The sequence below is a fragment of the Acipenser ruthenus genome, chromosome 27 (genome assembly GCF_902713425.1).
Source record: "Acipenser ruthenus chromosome 27, fAciRut3.2 maternal haplotype, whole genome shotgun sequence".
Taxonomy (NCBI): domain Eukaryota; kingdom Metazoa; phylum Chordata; class Actinopteri; order Acipenseriformes; family Acipenseridae; genus Acipenser; species Acipenser ruthenus.
In genome coordinates, this window is record NC_081215.1 from 22,179,939 (window position 1) to 22,197,008 (window position 17,070).

The 17,070-nt window shown below is 36.3% G+C and overlaps 1 protein-coding gene across 9 annotated transcripts in view; it reads right to left on the reverse strand.

The window, feature by feature from the left end:
• Positions 1 to 2,951: 2,951 nt before the first annotated feature.
• Positions 2,952 to 17,070, reverse strand: part of LOC117431989 (UPF0606 protein KIAA1549L-like) — a 57,775-nt gene continuing 43,656 nt past the window's right edge. For 5 of the 9 annotated variants that reach the window (XM_034053343.3, XM_059002338.1, XM_059002337.1 and 2 more), the window contains 10 exons: positions 14,061 to 14,188; positions 12,933 to 12,956; positions 10,622 to 10,806; positions 9,984 to 10,207; positions 9,038 to 9,170; positions 6,962 to 7,312; positions 5,678 to 5,775; positions 5,109 to 5,260; positions 4,564 to 4,712; positions 2,952 to 3,532 (listed from right to left, as the gene is read on the reverse strand). In XM_034053343.3, the coding sequence (XP_033909234.3) occupies positions 3,251 to 3,532; positions 4,564 to 4,712; positions 5,109 to 5,260; positions 5,678 to 5,775; positions 6,962 to 7,312; positions 9,038 to 9,170; positions 9,984 to 10,207; positions 10,622 to 10,806; positions 12,933 to 12,956; positions 14,061 to 14,188 (1,726 nt within the window). In that variant the 3' untranslated portion in view covers positions 2,952 to 3,250. The remainder of the gene's footprint in view (positions 3,533 to 4,563; positions 4,713 to 5,108; positions 5,261 to 5,677; positions 5,776 to 6,961; positions 7,313 to 9,037; positions 9,171 to 9,983; positions 10,208 to 10,621; positions 10,807 to 12,932; positions 12,957 to 14,060; positions 14,189 to 17,070) is intronic. The other 4 variants (XM_059002332.1, XM_059002333.1, XM_059002336.1 and 1 more) reach the window with 4 other exon arrangements.

The window sequence follows — 17,070 nt, forward strand, 5'->3', positions numbered from 1 at the left end:
GTTACTACAAGATAATATAAATAAAGCATTGTAAAATGAAGCACATTTGAAGCCCTCTCTGCAGTTGTGCCACACCTGACCTTGTAAATTGCATGTGTTTTTGTTACCAACAGATATATTCTTGAAGACACTGAAGGATGAAAAGATGCAACAACTACAGAAAGACCGGGAGAAGACTAACCCATAATAACCACTGCTGTGATCCAGCTCGGCTCGTCACAATCATTCAGACTTTTTGAAAAGTTCTGTTCTAGTCACTTAAGACTTTGTACATAAGACCTAATTTTTTTTTTTTGTTTTTTTTTTGTACCAGATAGGTGTAACATGGAGAGTTCTGTAATAAAACATATTAACAAGTTTAAACATTAGAGAGATAATGTGATGATATTGTTTCAAGACATTGTGCCCTATTCACAAAACTTGATTTAGTATATATATATATATATATATATATATATATATATATATATATATATATATATATATTAGTATATATTAGGTAAAGTGTGACAGGATATACTAGCATGTATATTATTACAGTAATAAAATGTAATTTTGTTGCTACACACATATACTATTTAACATACTGTACCTGAAGATAGTGTACTGTAATGTCTATGAAGTTAATTTTAAAACATTGATAAATTAATAATCATACTCAAAACAATGGCTGAACAATAATCTTTTATTAAGCTCTGTCGATTAACACAATTCAAATCTTTTTTTTTTTTTAATCACATTTTCAAATTCAATTCAATTAGTTTATAATGCAGCACTGTAATGAAAGAAACTGATCAATACCTATCCAGCAAATAAATTCATTTTGTAAAGATCCTGTCATGTACGTTTGGTGATATGCAATTAACAAAGTAAATAAGATTTTAAAACCTTACTAAAACAACTAAACACTAATTAAAGTATAATATTTTTATATACTGGCCTTTTTACTAAAATCTTGAGCTGAGCCATACTGAACTAAACCCATTATCATGTTAGACATCTCACAACTACACAAATTATAAAGGACAGTTCAGCTTTCCCTTTTTTTCCCCTATTATATTTACATACAGGTTATTATTTTATAAGGTTGTTTTAAAAAGGCTGTTTCAGTACAAACACTTGTATATCTTTGAGCTCGGAATATTTTAGAGGCCAATTTATTATGAAAAAAAAAACAGTGCAGTCATTATATCACCATATATATATATATATATATATATATATATATATATATATATATATATATATATATATATATATATATATATATATATATTGCATTATAATAAGGAAATCATTCAATAAACATCCAATTTTAGTTGCAAACGTTGCTAAATAGGGCCAGTGGTTTGTTATTCTTTGCACATGGATGATAATACGTGATAGGAATGTAAAAACAATTTATATATTTGGCACTGCTTTATCTAGATCATAACCCTCAAATGAACTGCAGTTACAATAGCAAGACTGCTTCTGTGACAGACAAATGAAATTAAAGGGGTTCATTTGTTTGGCTTTTACTCCACCTTGCAATATGTAACTTGTGCAAGTGCTAATTTGTTCCTGAGATCTATTTATAATCCAGCTAATGCCCCTGATTTGGTCCCTATGTTGTGAAAAGGTAACTTTTCAAAAAGGAATCATTTTGAATGGTAAGAAACTAGCACAAAACCACTCAAAACAGTAATTTAACTACCCCTTCCTGCAACTAAGCTATTCCTTACGAGTATAGATTTACAATTGGGTAATTCCGCTCAGAAAATGTGTCTTTATATTTGCGTTTGCTTCAAAATAGTGTTTGTTATCTTCCCCCCAAAACACATTTTTTCGTTTTGGAGCTGTACTCAGTGTGACCGGGCTGTAATCCTTTGAAACTTTTCAGTAGTTCTCAATTTGGGACTGTCACAGAAGCGTCCCAGTTTAAAATGTGACAATAGTCTTGTTTTCCAAAAAAAATGTTTGCTTGTTCTGGTTTGTACAACTAAAGAAAGCTAAGACAACTTTACAAATAGTTCAAATTAGTTTCCCCCTTTTCCACAGCGCTACAACCAGTACCAGGCAATCCAATAAAGGCCAAAGAACACACCAAATACTGTAAACAAAGACAGCACTTTGCTAAACCAATGGAAACATACAGACCACAAACAATCTGTGTACACTGCACATTGAAAATGAAACACTTTGAGGGATGATGTATATAAAATCAACAAACTGGCAACTGTAAGACATACAACCCATCTGCTTCATGCTCTAAATTGAGGGGGAAAATGAGGCCACTAGATTAGATCTGGGGTACTGTAACTACATGGTATTTATTAATCCTTTAAATGTTTCTTCTCTTCGTGGCAGAACTGAGCTTTATCATTGTGCCTTAAATTAAACACTGACCAAGGCATTGCCATTTAAACAGCCACAACTCTTCATTCCACTATATCTGTGTCTGTGTTATTTTACTTAATACTTTTATATCACATAACACTATTCTCCTCTTATTAATGAACCTCTATAATTCATCCAGACGTCTGAATCCATAAGGAATGAATTCCCATAGAACTAGTGGAACCTGATCGGAATATTATAACAAGATTGTTCTGAAATGATTCTACGGTATTTTGCATCAACTGGTTCCTGAAACGCTTACTGAATTGCATCACATTGTTAAAGTATTTAAAGAAATTGCTGATTTAGGAATCTTTGTAGTGCAGCATTTCCTGAATCTGTTACGTCAATCATACAGCTGCAGCATAATGTATGCTATGTATATTATAGCAATGCAATTGAAATATTCAGATTTTTATACTATCACACATTGGATGTTATTGAAATATTTGGTCTTTATAATTTACACAATGTACAGTTCTCATTTTAATAACCTTCATTTAGAATGCCTACTTTTTTTTTTTTATAAAAGAAAACATTTTGAAATATTCACATTGTAGGATGTAGCCTCCATGTACAGCTAAAAGCCCCACAGAACAGAAATAATTAGTTTATGCTCTTATGGCCTTTAGTAGGTTCTGCATAAGCTAATTAAATACAGCACTAGACAACTGCTTGTGGATGTGCAAGACAAGTCTGTTGATGAAGATCCTGCTACTGTCTGCAATTACAGCAGCAGCTGATGGCATTTTAAAAATGAATGTCTTGCTTTTCCCAGGTTACGGTTTCAGTCAAGGCAAGAATCCATCAAGACGCTGCATGTTTGTCTCCACTTCGTATTTTGCAACTATTGCTATTAACGCTAAAGTCACTAGACCTGGAATTCAAACATGTCAGTCTGCTTCTTTGCTAGTTTGGCCACCTCTTCTCGTATTGCCTTGACTAGAGCTGCCGTGGAGATGTTGGTGAGCGAGGTGTCGGACGCGTCGTTCTCAGTCAGGCTCTGCTGGGAAGCTGTGGTTGAAGGGGTCAGAGCCTGGTCCAGGGTGGGGTGCAGGGATGAGGCCTGGTTGCACTGCCGAGGAAGTCTGGGAGGGCTGTTTTGTTGGTAACGGGAGTGGGGATAGGCTTCCACATACCCTGGTAAGGGAACCTATAAAAAAAGAAACACAATGTAAAATCAGGACATCAAAATCTTCCTAATATGGCTAAATCTTTTCCCCTTTAACAGTTGCATTTACTTCAAAATGCGTTGACTCCTGGTGGCTCAACATTGTTATTGCGGCAAGGCTCTAAAGGGAACGTCAAATCTGGATTTCAACGAAATAACATAAAATCATTTGAGAATCATCTTTTCTACAAAATGAGTCATCACAGAGGATGTTTTGATGGTAACAGTTGTCTACTGTAGCATTCCCAGGCTTCCTGTCAGAGCTTGCTGGGCAAAATTAAATCATTAAGAACACGCCATTGGACAGGGAGACTTGGACAAGGCTCTGTGGTGCCCTGGCAGGGAGCTGGGACAGCAGGAGGCCCCTCCTGGCACTCAACTATACATGTTCACCCAGAGACATCTGAGATCTGCAGTGACAGCCCAGCACTGTACAACCACAGCATCCTGATTCCTTTGGTCACTTATGAAAAGCAAAAAAAATTTTTATGTCACCCCACAATTATTATTTTGCTTTCCAACTGGAAATATATATTTGTTTAATTAATGTTCAGATATGACACCAGTCTCCAAAAACATACATTATAATAAATCATAAAAGCTTATAATTATATATTCAGAAAATCTATGGATTTAATATTCAATACTAGTGTGCATGTCCATTTTGCAAAAATAAAAACTATTAGACAATCTCTGTCAATAAAATAGGCAATATAATTCTAACACAGCAGTATACATTTGAAACATATACATAAACGTAAAATAAATGGAACTCAAATAAATTATATACAACAGTCGACAACAAATGGCCTTTCAATTGAAAATAATTACAATGTAATTGCAATATAAAGGTCTAATATAAAGGTAATTCGGAGTAGTTTTCAATCCAAAAGTTAACATGCAAGCACAGAACTTTTATGAAAATTCATGAAAATGTCTCTTTTTGTATCAGGAAGATAGGCATCTCTAACCAAGGCTATTTAAAAAAAAAAAAAAGGAAAATAATTTCTTACAGCTTCAGCCCACTGGCTCGGCACATTCCCTTCAGCTGGGTATGGCATCCAGGTCTGGCTCCTATAGGGGGTGGGGGGAGTTGGGATGAAGTAGCCTGAGTACCCAGGCCGGTTTGCTGGTATGGCATAAACTGCTGGTGCTGGGTTTCCTATCAGAAAGATTAGAAAACACAAATTGACAAGTTTAACCAAAACAAGTTTTTTTGTTTCCATTTTACTGTCCCTTGGTAATAACATGTATTATCCATCAAGCAGCCTAATCCCGCTCATTTTTGCTGCAGCCATGGTAGCAGGAATGAATGGCTCTGTAAAATCTGTCTGTTCTGTTGCAAAAGAGCAATTCTTGCGAAGCTCTGATTTACTTCTTTACTGACATATTTTGACAGGTCTAGAAGATTTAAAAAAAAGGCTACATTATGCTGTTTCTATTTTTTACATTTTATTATATATAGGACTTTCACAAAAGCAATAAAAATGTGACCACAGGAATTTTAAAAAGCTCTAAATAAGGTTAGAGGAAGTGGAGGTATTTGTAAGTCACTCACCTGAGTAATTAGAGACAGGCTGATCCACAGAAGCTGCTCTCGTGACTGGCACAAATGGGGCAGCGTCATGCTGGCTCTGATGTTCTGGACCAATGGGTTCAGAAGTCCTTGTCTTAGTTCCAATATCTGAAGTAGATCTGACGGGAAAAAAACTAAAAAATATATACTTTTGTGTAATACACATCACTAGCCACAAGGGGGCGCATTGTCATAACATATGATAAGACTAGCATTACAGCAATTATAATTTACAGCACTCTCCTGAAATGGAACAGGTTACCATATTGTTGTTTAATAAAACTTATATTTAATAATATATACTTGCACAGTAAACAGCCAGAGCATATCACAGCAGAAACCATACACCTTTGGCCAAGAATTCACAGTTAACACTGCAGCACATACAGCAGCAGCATTTGCAATGAACCCACTGCAGGTACACAATATAATTGATATGTTTGCCAGCGCAGTGCTTTCCCCTGTCCGGACGAATGTATGTCCGAGATGTATAAAATTACTGCAACACGCGGCTTTGTATGGCAGTGAGTATAATCTGTGCATTACGTTACCGTCGGAGCGAGGTGACAGCTGCAGGCCCGCTTCGGGGAGGTACAGGGGGCGGAGGGGAACCCATAGCCATGTCAGAAAGCTGTGAGAACCTGAAGGCCTGAAACAAAGACAGCTGTCCGTCAGTGACGATATATTACTGCAACAACCATGCACACATGTATAGATCTGAAAGTGATAGAGTTACCCAAGTAACCCTTATAAAAGGTTACCGTGGTATTTTTGCTCATTTTGCAGTTTTTTCATGCCTTTTCTATAGCTATACTGTGCATTTACCATAGTTAACATAGTTCATCTGTGTACTTTATAGTGCTTACCAATGCATTACTATACTTTTTCTATGCTTATCACACTTTGCTATGCTTTTACTATAGGAAACTTTTCTAATGGAAGAGCCAAGGATTTAATCTGATTTAAAAAACTAACTCAGACAACCCCATTCATTTCCTTGCTCATTTGAAAGTCGGGCTGCTGATGGTTCAACAAATGCAGGCATTGATTTGTTAGGTTTTTTTTTTTTTTTTTTTTTTAATACTTAAATCTCTAGGTATAGCTAAGTTTACAAACTGCTATCTATTGATTTAAGAATTAACTACATGGATATGATAACAAACAAAGTCAGTGTTTTTATAAAGCTATATAAACATTATAAATACTAAGGATCATTGCATGTATTTGTAGTGGTAGCTATTATATGTCAAATGCTTTGATCTCTCCATTTTATAAGACCCAGGTTTTATTCTATGCAATGCTGTCAGTATAAGCCTTTGTGCCATCCCTGTATATCAAGTCATATATATCGCAGGATGTACAGTATATATCTGTAATCCTAATGAAAGACTGGTCATAGAAATACTGAACACATAGCATTAAGCAGATAAGAGAAGATACAATCCACACAAGGTAATACTAAAAGCCACTTATATTTGGGTCAGTTTATTGTGCTAATCCACCATATCAGAATTGTATTTATGCTGTTTGTACCATTTGAAAGAGGTTTTGCACCCAGCTTTGCACAATTATCCCGTTTCATTTCATGACTAAATCAATGCACTGGAATTTAAATTTAAAGGGGTTGTGACGGTTCCCTGCATGAGCGACACAAAGGCTTGTAGTACTACCTCAATAACGGAGCTTGGCTCTTTTCAAACAGCAGAATCTTGTTTGCTCTTATGCCCAAATAGCCCTGTGTTATGGTAGGATCAGGTGTAATTCCAAGCAAAGCAATCTCAATTCTAGAGCACATTTAATGGGCAATGCATGAAGACAATGTCATAAAAACTTACAGGTCTTGGCAAACTGTACTGGTATAAATCAGAGCTATATGCAGGAACCCACTGGACCGCTCCCCTGGGTCGGTTCATCGTTCCAGGTGCACTGGTCACTACCTCTGAAAAGGGTAGCTGCTGGACGGGGTTGTATTGTCCCTGTTGCCTGTTTGTTGTTGCTTGACCAGCAGAGGCCAGACTAAACGCTTCCTCCAGAAGCAGATGCATTTGCTGCCGGACTTCATCAATGGAAGGCTGGGAGCTAAGTGTGGATGTTTCAGAGTGACCCTTGACCTGACGACCCCGGGTGTAACCTCTAGGCCCAGCAACATGGTCCACATTGGTTTCTACTATAAGCTCTGGCTCCGTCTGATTAGAAACAAAAAAGAAAATATTTCCTTAACGATAACACATCGTGCAGTAAGGATTATAATAACTACAGTAAAGTAGATTACATAAACGTCCTAAGAGACACCCATTGCAGTATCAGTACTAAATTGCCCTTGATGGATTTTCTTCTCTGAATGAGATTTAACAACAGACGCAAAGCCCAGTATCGACAGGTTTTAAATGTCACATTGTTATCCAACCAAGCATTGCTGAATAGTCAAAATAAGTTGTCATCTTCACAAAAGCCACATTGAATCTGTGAGTAAAATACATTATATGGATTTAAGTGAACCTCCTTCAACTCTTCAGAAGCTAAATTATTTTAAATATAATTTTCAATAAAACCCTTTGAAAAAGCTGCATAAACATACTTTCCTCTTACAAGCTGACAGTAAAAATAATCCAAATCTTGTTATCTAAATGTTATCACAAACTTTAGTGGCATACTATCATTTTACCAAAAAAAAGACTTGATTCAAATCACTTGATCTATAACCAAGCATGCATTCATGTATTATGCATGCAGTAGAATATACAAGCATCTGTCAGATATCCAGAAACCCTTTGGAAAACATCAGTGAGGATAGAAAGGTGTTTTTCATATGGGGGACTGCTGCACTTGAATCAGTACAATACTATATTACTGGTGCATTAAGATCTTTTTCAGCCTCTTCCTGAACAGTATTTTCTTTAAGAAATGATACACAATATGAAAAGAAGGAACGGAACAAAGTCAAAGCCTTTGGAGGGAGGCTGGCAATTACAGAGAAAGTATTAAACTCACCTGCACATTCTCTGAGATTTGTGCTCCTCTTTCAGTGAAAACTGGGTAAGATACAGTCTTATTTCAGTGACTGCGGATGCACAGTGCTGGAGAGCCACAGGAGGCCTATTAGAGCCGAGTTCATAAATCAGCCCCTGCAGTATCTGAACACCCAGAGTGTGGGCACTGCAGTCCTCTGGCCCTGAGCAATAACACCTTCACAGCTGGCATTGCTGGTGCTTTTCTTAAGAGCTTCTGCAAATAATTACTAATAACATATTGTGTTTGCTGCTAAGATGTCCTTATTTCTATGTATTGAAATAATTCCACTTTTTTTCATCTGTCATTTAAAATGAACCCCGAACAGAAAAGCTTTTGTTTTTCAGGTATTTAAAATCAATACAGCATGCATGCATTTGTAATGCTAATGCTGCATACAATACCAATGACATCAGTAAATCTCTCTCCATTTGGAACCTATTTAAGATGCTATAGAAGGTTAGCGGCACCGTAATTACAATTGCACCCCAGGATTATCTATAATGTGCACAATAGTAAGGGAGCTCAACATGAAGAAGAAAAAATGGAACACATGCAAAGCATGAGCAGTAATAGATCTAAAAAAATCTAATTTAAGAAATTATGCATTATTTAAAATGTAATAAATCAAAACCTAAGGGGTCAAAAGAATGTTTTAAATGATTCCATCTACACAGCTGCTTAAAAGCACAGTATCCACAGAGTATCCATGTGTGTTTCATACTGTATTGCACTAATATATTCTAGAAAGTTACTATTTTCAAAGCTATAGCACGTGTGTAATGCATCTAATAAAGAAATGCATGACGGTTAAAAAAAAAATATATATATAAGAATGTTGTTTTTAATGTTCAGTATTGTCCTCTGTCAGTAGGGGGCGCTCGACCTGTTCCAGGACTCACATCATATCCACTGTTTCGAATTCCACGCCTGGGCCTCTCCCTCGTCACTAGAAGGTCCATCTCAGTTCCACCTGGGCTCGGGCTGTTTAGAGACTGCTTGCTTCTGTATGCAGGGCTCTTCATGTGGGATTGTCTGAAAGCATATTGTTTAAACCTGTCAGCTGCTGGCTGCCTAGAGCCTAGTCTCAGTGCCTGATTAATATAAGTACACACTGAGATCGAAGGGGATTTATTTTGTGGTAAATCATTCACGGTTAAAACATTAAAAATACAGCATACTCTGATTAACCTCATAGTTCCTTGAAAGGTCTCTAGTGGCCATCAAAAGATCACACCTCCCTTGAACAAATACAAATGCATCCCTTATGACTTTCTTATTATTCTAGGAAAGATGACATTATAGTTCTGTACTGAGCTGAATACGAGATTTCTGCTGTGTGTGTTTGCAGCATTGCAAGGCTTATACAGCACAAGAATTGAGTCACTTTGACAGATGGTGTTATCAATTTCTCTGTTGGGAGTAAATATGCACATTGATTAGTGGCAGTATAAATGATTCACGCTAGTGAAAAAATACATATTTGTAATGCAGAAGCAACTCCAAAAAAATCTAAAGCATTTTTTTATATTTTTACATTCACTCTGCAGATCTGTTGCCTCCAGAGTAATAAAGAACAAGCATTACTTTTCAAAACTACAGGTATTACATGAATAAAATATTTCTACTGCCATTAGGAGCTGCTGTCAGTAGTTTAACATCCGGGTTACATTAAGAATTTGTTTTGTGCAGCTACAGACAGCAGCGAAATGAGCTGCCTTAGTAAAAATCTGACTGGTAGTAACATCTGACTTTTATTTTCCAGTTGTTCTGAGTCACCCCACTGGTTTGTTTCAAATGTCCACACTGTTCTAAAAGGTAAAACAAGTACATTGCAAATTGTTTTACCTGTTTTTGGACTTGACGTAAGTGGAGGACATGTCTTCGTCTGGGTCCAAAACTTTGTCAAGCTCCATTTGTGCTTTCTCGTACATGTGCCTCTGTTTCTGAGGGAGTGACTTGCTGTTACCATCCAAGGCTGGGAAGTCATAGTACCCCTTTCTTTTCGCCTTGAGTCTCAGTTTGTTCCGGTAGTGCTCAATGTCTGATTTTTGCTTCAAAGCTTTGTTAACCTACAAAGTTAAACACAGTGTTTAAATTTGAATCTTCAACAAACAGTATGTGCAAAGCCTTTCCAAATGCTTGTCAGCTCACATTAACGCCTGTGACAGAATATGTCACAGACTTTAGCTTGTTAATGAATTCTTAATGTTGTGGTCACACTTTACATTAAGGATCCATTAATTCTCATGTTATTAATGTACTCTATAGTGTTGTTTGAAAGTCATAATTAATTTGTTATTTAAAAAAGAAAATCAGTTATTGTCCTCATGACTAACAGCGTTTATTTCTGTATAAACAGTAGATAATTATATATTGATACATAGATTTAAAAATTGTGTTTCTAGACAATCACTACACCAGAAGACTTTGGTACACCACAATAAAAGAAAGGCCTAGGCCCTTACAGTATGTGCAATACTTACTTCTCCGTTTATCACGGCAGAGTCCTGGCTCCTGTCCGAGTCTGGATGCGAGTTGCTGGGAGGCGCTGCCAGCGGTTTGATAGCGATTAGCTGCAGTGACCCAGAAGACGTATCATAGGGATCTGGTGAAGATCTGGACACCCGGTCAAAAAGAACTGCACCATCCTCTTCATCACTCATTGGGACTGAGGAGTGTTAGTTATTGAAGCAAATGGTTGGCTTTGAAACAACATTATTTTGATTGAATGTAAAGAATTTGAAGGTCCAGTAAATCCTTTTCAGTTTGTTTTTGGTATATATATATATATATATATATATATATATATATATATATATATATATATATATATATATATATTGTTTAGTTGATGCTGTCAACCTTTTCACTATACTGACATACCAGTGTCAGTTCCTCTTCCACTTCAACAGCAGTGCACTACCAATAGCAAGTTTCTGATTTTGCAATGAAGCCAAAAGATTTGTTTATCTGATACATTAGGGCAAATCTCATAGCAATCAAGGCTGGAGAACTGTAGCAAATGAGTTAGGGCCCTTGACATTCCTGCACTCTAATGAACACACCTCATATTATGTATTGTATTTGTAAATCTTTCAATTAACCAGGTTAATTAAAACTCCAATATGTGTTGTTAATAAGCATAATGCAAATTGATCAAGATGGAATCTCCCCTGGGACTATACTGCTCTGTAGCTGCTGCAACTCCTAGGAATAAAAGGCATCTGCATGGATCCAGAGAGTCTCTCACTTTTGGAAAAAACGGCTACATTATATGCTATAAAGATGTACGCCATTATACAAACAGGTTAGTTTATCAATGTATTTACCCAAGTCTTTAAGCAGTAAAGGATTAGGCTTCGGGCCAAAGCACATTAAGCCTAAGCATGGCTCACAGCCTACTGTTCATTTCTAAACCTTACAGCAGCGGTTCTCAAAGGTTTTGGGCCGCGCCCCCCTTCCTCTTGTCTGTGGTACTTGACGATCCATCGTAATATAAGAGCAAACTTAACACTGCAAATTACAGTTTACCGATTGTGACCAAAGCTTACTACATAGTAAGCTGATAAACATACATTATCAGATGACATGGACTTCATCCAAAAATATGCAAGCTTAAAAGGCACCAGTCAGATGCACAGCGCCATTTACAAACTTTGACATACCTGGAGGTATCAACATAAAAATGTGTTTTGTTAATATAGCTGAGTTTTATACGGTGCAAAACGTTTTAATTGTATTGACAATAAGAATCAACCATTTTGTTACAGACTTTCAACAAGTCTGACACAAACAATTTTGTCTGTTTGGCTGCCTCGGGTTTCTGTTCGCATCATCAATTCCACATTTTTTAAATCCATTGATGGAAATGTCCGGTCTACTTTTAATGCTTTCAAGCAAATTGGCTCCATCACTGCCATTCTCGTATCCACTTTGACATCTGACATATTATTGCTCTTGTCCAGCGCTTCTATAATCTGTTCTGTAGACCAGTCTGATAGAGGGCGGGATCGCTACGAGTACTGTATGCAACCCTCTGATTGGTGGAAGTATTATTGGCGAGCCAATCAAAATAGCCAATAAAGCACAAATAAAGTATCCGCCCGTTATATGGTATATCCTAGGTGATGTGCGTTGTAACTGAAAAAATAATAATAATAATAATAATAATGATATTTTTTTTTTAATTAAAAAAAAAAAAACCTGTACCTTCTAGCGCCCCCTCCCCTCCCCTCCCCTCCCAGAATGCTGGACCCAAGAGAGTATGGTGACCTCTTTCAGTTTTCCTATATATCCCAGAGATGGAAATAAGACTCCCATTCCAGTTTGATCCATTCCTGGCTTAAGTATGAGTTTCGTAAGACACATGAGCTTGTTACCTATACACTGTGGCTAATCAACCTAGTAGTAAAACCTGGAATGGGTGAAATTGCTATGCAATAAGAGTCTTGTTTGGTGCTTATTTAATGTATCTATAACTGAAATAAAGTATGTCAGGTTGGAACAAACCGAAAAGGATTTAAATGTCATTGTCTACCACCAAAGGAAAGAGCAACAGAGAATAATATACCATCCATTTTAAACCCAAAGCAGTTTTCAGATACAGCTATGTATAACTACAGCATCTGTGTGTGTAGGGGTGCTGATGTTCCAATTTTAAAAGCTGCCAAATTTCAATAAATAAAAAAAACTGATCCAGTTATTTAGACAGATAGTAGGTAGTAAACAGTCATACACATGTAACAAGTTCTGATTTGAATGAAGTTAGATTCAAATATTGACTTAAACTCTTACCGATTCTGTTTTTGGATCTTAAACCTGAAAAAGCAATGTAAATTTTTAAAATGTACCACACAGTTCAATATATAAAGAGCAAGATTTGTAACTGAGTAGTTTGCAATTCATTAATTACCATACATGCATTAAAAACAATATGACTCTCTCAGTTGCAATGGGAAATATGGAATGTGGATAACACTTTTAACCTGTATTTAGATTGCAATTGCATTCTACTGTAAATACATAACCACACTGTGTAAATGCACTGCTATTACAGAAGATGCTAGTTAATTAATCATGGTGGTGCACTGTAACTACACAATCGTGTGTAATTACTGTGTTACTTCATTGTTATTACAGTGCAGTTAGAGACTCTTAACTTGCGTTACCGAAATGTGATCTATATAAGCTTCTTCTATTAATTTGAATAAACTGTTTTATATACTGTAATTGTAACTGACATTGCTACACATTCTCTGTTTACAGTATAACAAACATATAGCACAAAAGTTAATTGAACTGTGAAGGAAATAGTGCTGAATTAGGGGTCTTTTTGGAGATTGCATTATAAACCTATTGATTTTTTTTTTTTTTTTTGTGCTCACTATTTGCCAGTGCTTGCAGGTTTACAGGTATGAAATCAAATGTTCTGCCTCAGAATGTTTGCTTGTGTGTGCTTCAAATGAGGGTTGGCCTTTTTGCTCATGTTAAACCCTGAAAGGCATTCCCACTGCAATTCTATTACCGCATTCTTTCTTTAACACTTCTCAGTTAATATTGATTTGCAACATAATAAGGGCATCGAAAAAGATTCAAACCCAAATTATGTTAAGCACTTCTCTTATTGTACTAGCACAGGGGTTTAGCGTGGTCATGGTAAGACACTGTAAACAGTAATAAAAGCTGCAATCTCTGCACAATCTACTCTGGCTTTATCAAAAACAGGCTCATTTATAAGCATGTGAGTACTATCCACACTGTCATGTTCAAAATGCTAACACCATATACATGAGGCAAAGGGCAGGGATTTTGAATATTTAATCATTGACATAAAATGCCATTCATATAAAAGGCTTAACACTTTATTTGAAATACTGTGTGGCGTGGAGTTCTTGATTCTAAACAGGTTTACAAATGTCTCACCATTTTTCTTCCTTGACTCTTCCTTTTTCATTTTCTGTTGTGTTGTCATTTTCTGCGGAGATATTCTGCCTGTGTTGGGCTTTCCTGATGCGTTACTGATGACCGAACTGTCCCCGCTAGGCAACCTGCTGAAAGTAACCATAGCACAAAGTAAGACTGTAAGTTCTTTACATATAAGCCTCATTTGAAGGTTACCTACTTTCTTGACAGAATTCAAACTTAAAAAGTTTGTTGAAAACAAGCACGGCAGGTGGAAGACAGACAATTGTACCACATTTAACAACAAATCACACAGAAAAGAACAGCTTGTGCTTCATAGACTGTGCTGAAAAAAGACATCTTGCAACGCTATGAATAACGACAATTGCTTCAGGTTTACTTAACTGCTTGCTCAAAAAACAAATTAGCTTTATGCTGCAGTGCACTGGACAAAGATGGCTTTGAAAACTATATGGAGACAAGCTCAAATTGAAATAAAATGAGGTGCCCCATCTGCAAATAAAAATGAGTGCTATTGGTTCAAGTAAAAAACAAAGAACTTGGAATCCTATAATTTTCAAATACAGTAGCTTTTGTACTTGAATCCTTAGTAATGCTGTCTTTTCCTGTCAATCAAAGGCTCATGCAACACCACTCCTTCAAACCCTGCCTCAATCAGTATCTCTGGGTGGCAGCTAAACTAGCATAGTCCTTCTATTGATTGAATAACACCTGTAGCCTTGGATGAACCAAGGCACTGTAGTAGTGTAGTCTCTAGGCAAGGTTGACTGGACTACAGGTAGGGTGCAGTCTTTGAGGTATTGCAATGCTGCTGACTGTGAACGGACAGTTTTCTGTACCAAACAAAATTGCCAAGAAGATGTCAAATGAAATCCCAGAACTCCGCTTTCCTTTAATAATATGACAGTTCAGGTCAGGACATCCAATAATATTAAATGACCAAATTAACCTGAATGCTCCTGACTGGACTGTTACTTATGAAGATGTCAAATATGTTAAAGGTTGAATTAGTTATATTTGCCTGTGTAATGCATGGCAGCTATTTAAACATAAGTCTGAATGACGAGACCATTGAAATTCTACATGCAAAGAGGGTTCTTGCTATTCATTTTTAATGGCAATTAACATCAACCTTAAAGTATCAGATCATGACCTTCACTGCTGTATTCTAAGAAGCCAGTCCTAGCAATCAGCCATGAAAATGTATTCTTAAAAGCATGTCCTATTATGTTACAAAAATCAGTACAGATTGTCAGACTGTTCAATTTTGCTTTACTATACTGTCAAAGACTTCTTTCATCACAGCGAGCAGGGGACAGCGCGTTTTGTCAAGGAGACACAACCCTAACTAGGGCTGACATTTTTTAACTGTTTTGATCTTGGCCTGCTGATTTCAAAGTTATTTTGCCACACAGTCCTAAATTCAGACGGAAACATGGCATCCGTTATAACCAAGGTTGTAAACCCTCCAACACTGGCAACATTATCATTTTTCTTGATATGTTGATTCCTTGCTTGTTTTTTACACTTCTATTTTGGATATGAATATATAGATAAAGGGGTGGGCAATTTCTGAAAAAAAAACTTCTTGTCCAAGGGACTTAATATGATGTGCTTCTGGTATTATTTAAAGTTGGATTTCAGTGCTACTTGCACGAATTGTCAAATTCAGTATATACTGAACATTTCACCAGCATAATTGTTTGTGTTTACAATTAGAAAAACAGGAACTTGAGTCCTCATGCTCAATCATTTTTCCCTAGAGGTATTAGGGGCAATTCTTAAGGCTTTCTTGCATTCATCTAGAGTTTTTTTTTTTGGGGGGGGGACTGACAACACTGCTCACAGCAGCCTGACTTATGAGAGACTGAGGATATCCACCAGAGAATCGAGTCAGAATTCGGAGGTAGTAGTTTAGTAAGAGTGCAATGCTGTTGAGTAATTTCAAAGTTACATTAAAAATAATGAAGTCAATCTATAGCTTTACAAACCTACTGCCAACCATCCGATTAAGCAGCTTTTAAAAATAATAAAAAAATAATAATAATTTGCTAAACAATTACATATAAAATAGTTTAAAGGTTTTTGTAATTTTTATTATGTTAAATATTCTTCCTAGAGCTGGCGGTCAAACTGAACTGTAGACAAAGGCAATGTAATAGTATTGTTGCATTAATTTAAATACGTTTGTTACTGGCGGGCGATATGAATTGCACACCCCTGCATATAGATGAAAAGCTGCAGCAAGGTTTAACACTTGAGCTATTTTTTAGGCAAAAACCAAGCAATTGCTCTTTTGTAGACATTTACACCTCATTCAATACCTAGCACTACTAAAGCTTATAAGGTCATTTGCCATGAGCTAAGAAGCGATCTCACATTCCATGGCTTATGAAAAAGAACCACATGGATTTCTGATCTTTATCTGTGCACTGGCTTTTCATACAGTTAATGCTCCACCAGCTCTCACATGCTTGAGATTGACATTTCCTTTTGCAGTTTGCAATTAATGGAATGAAAAGAAAAATAAAGGACGGAATTTAAATAAGAAATTTTCAAATATTAACTCCAGTCTGTAACTAACTCCTAGTCATTTTAAGTCATAGGTCTTTCACTAAAATGAAATGGATGCCATTTTTTTGTGAAAGAAATGTTATATAACTAGCAACAAACAACTTAGGCACACACATCTCTGCATCCTCAAATTAACCTTTGTTTTATTTTACCGGAAGTCTTGCTAAATCATGTTGTTTGTTTCTCTGGGGACTGAAAGTAAATGCTTTCAAAATATACTACACACTCTAGTACTACGTATTGTATTCACATCTACAACATCCTCAGTAATAGCTCAATCGTCATGGTATAATAAAAACTGATGTCTGTGCCGGAAACGGAACCAAACATTGAACATATCAGTATAGCTCAGTATCAAAGCACAACTGAAAGAAAAATGTGGTAAATTGCAAACCTAATATGCCTACTACAAGACACACAGCTATTAGTGAAACAA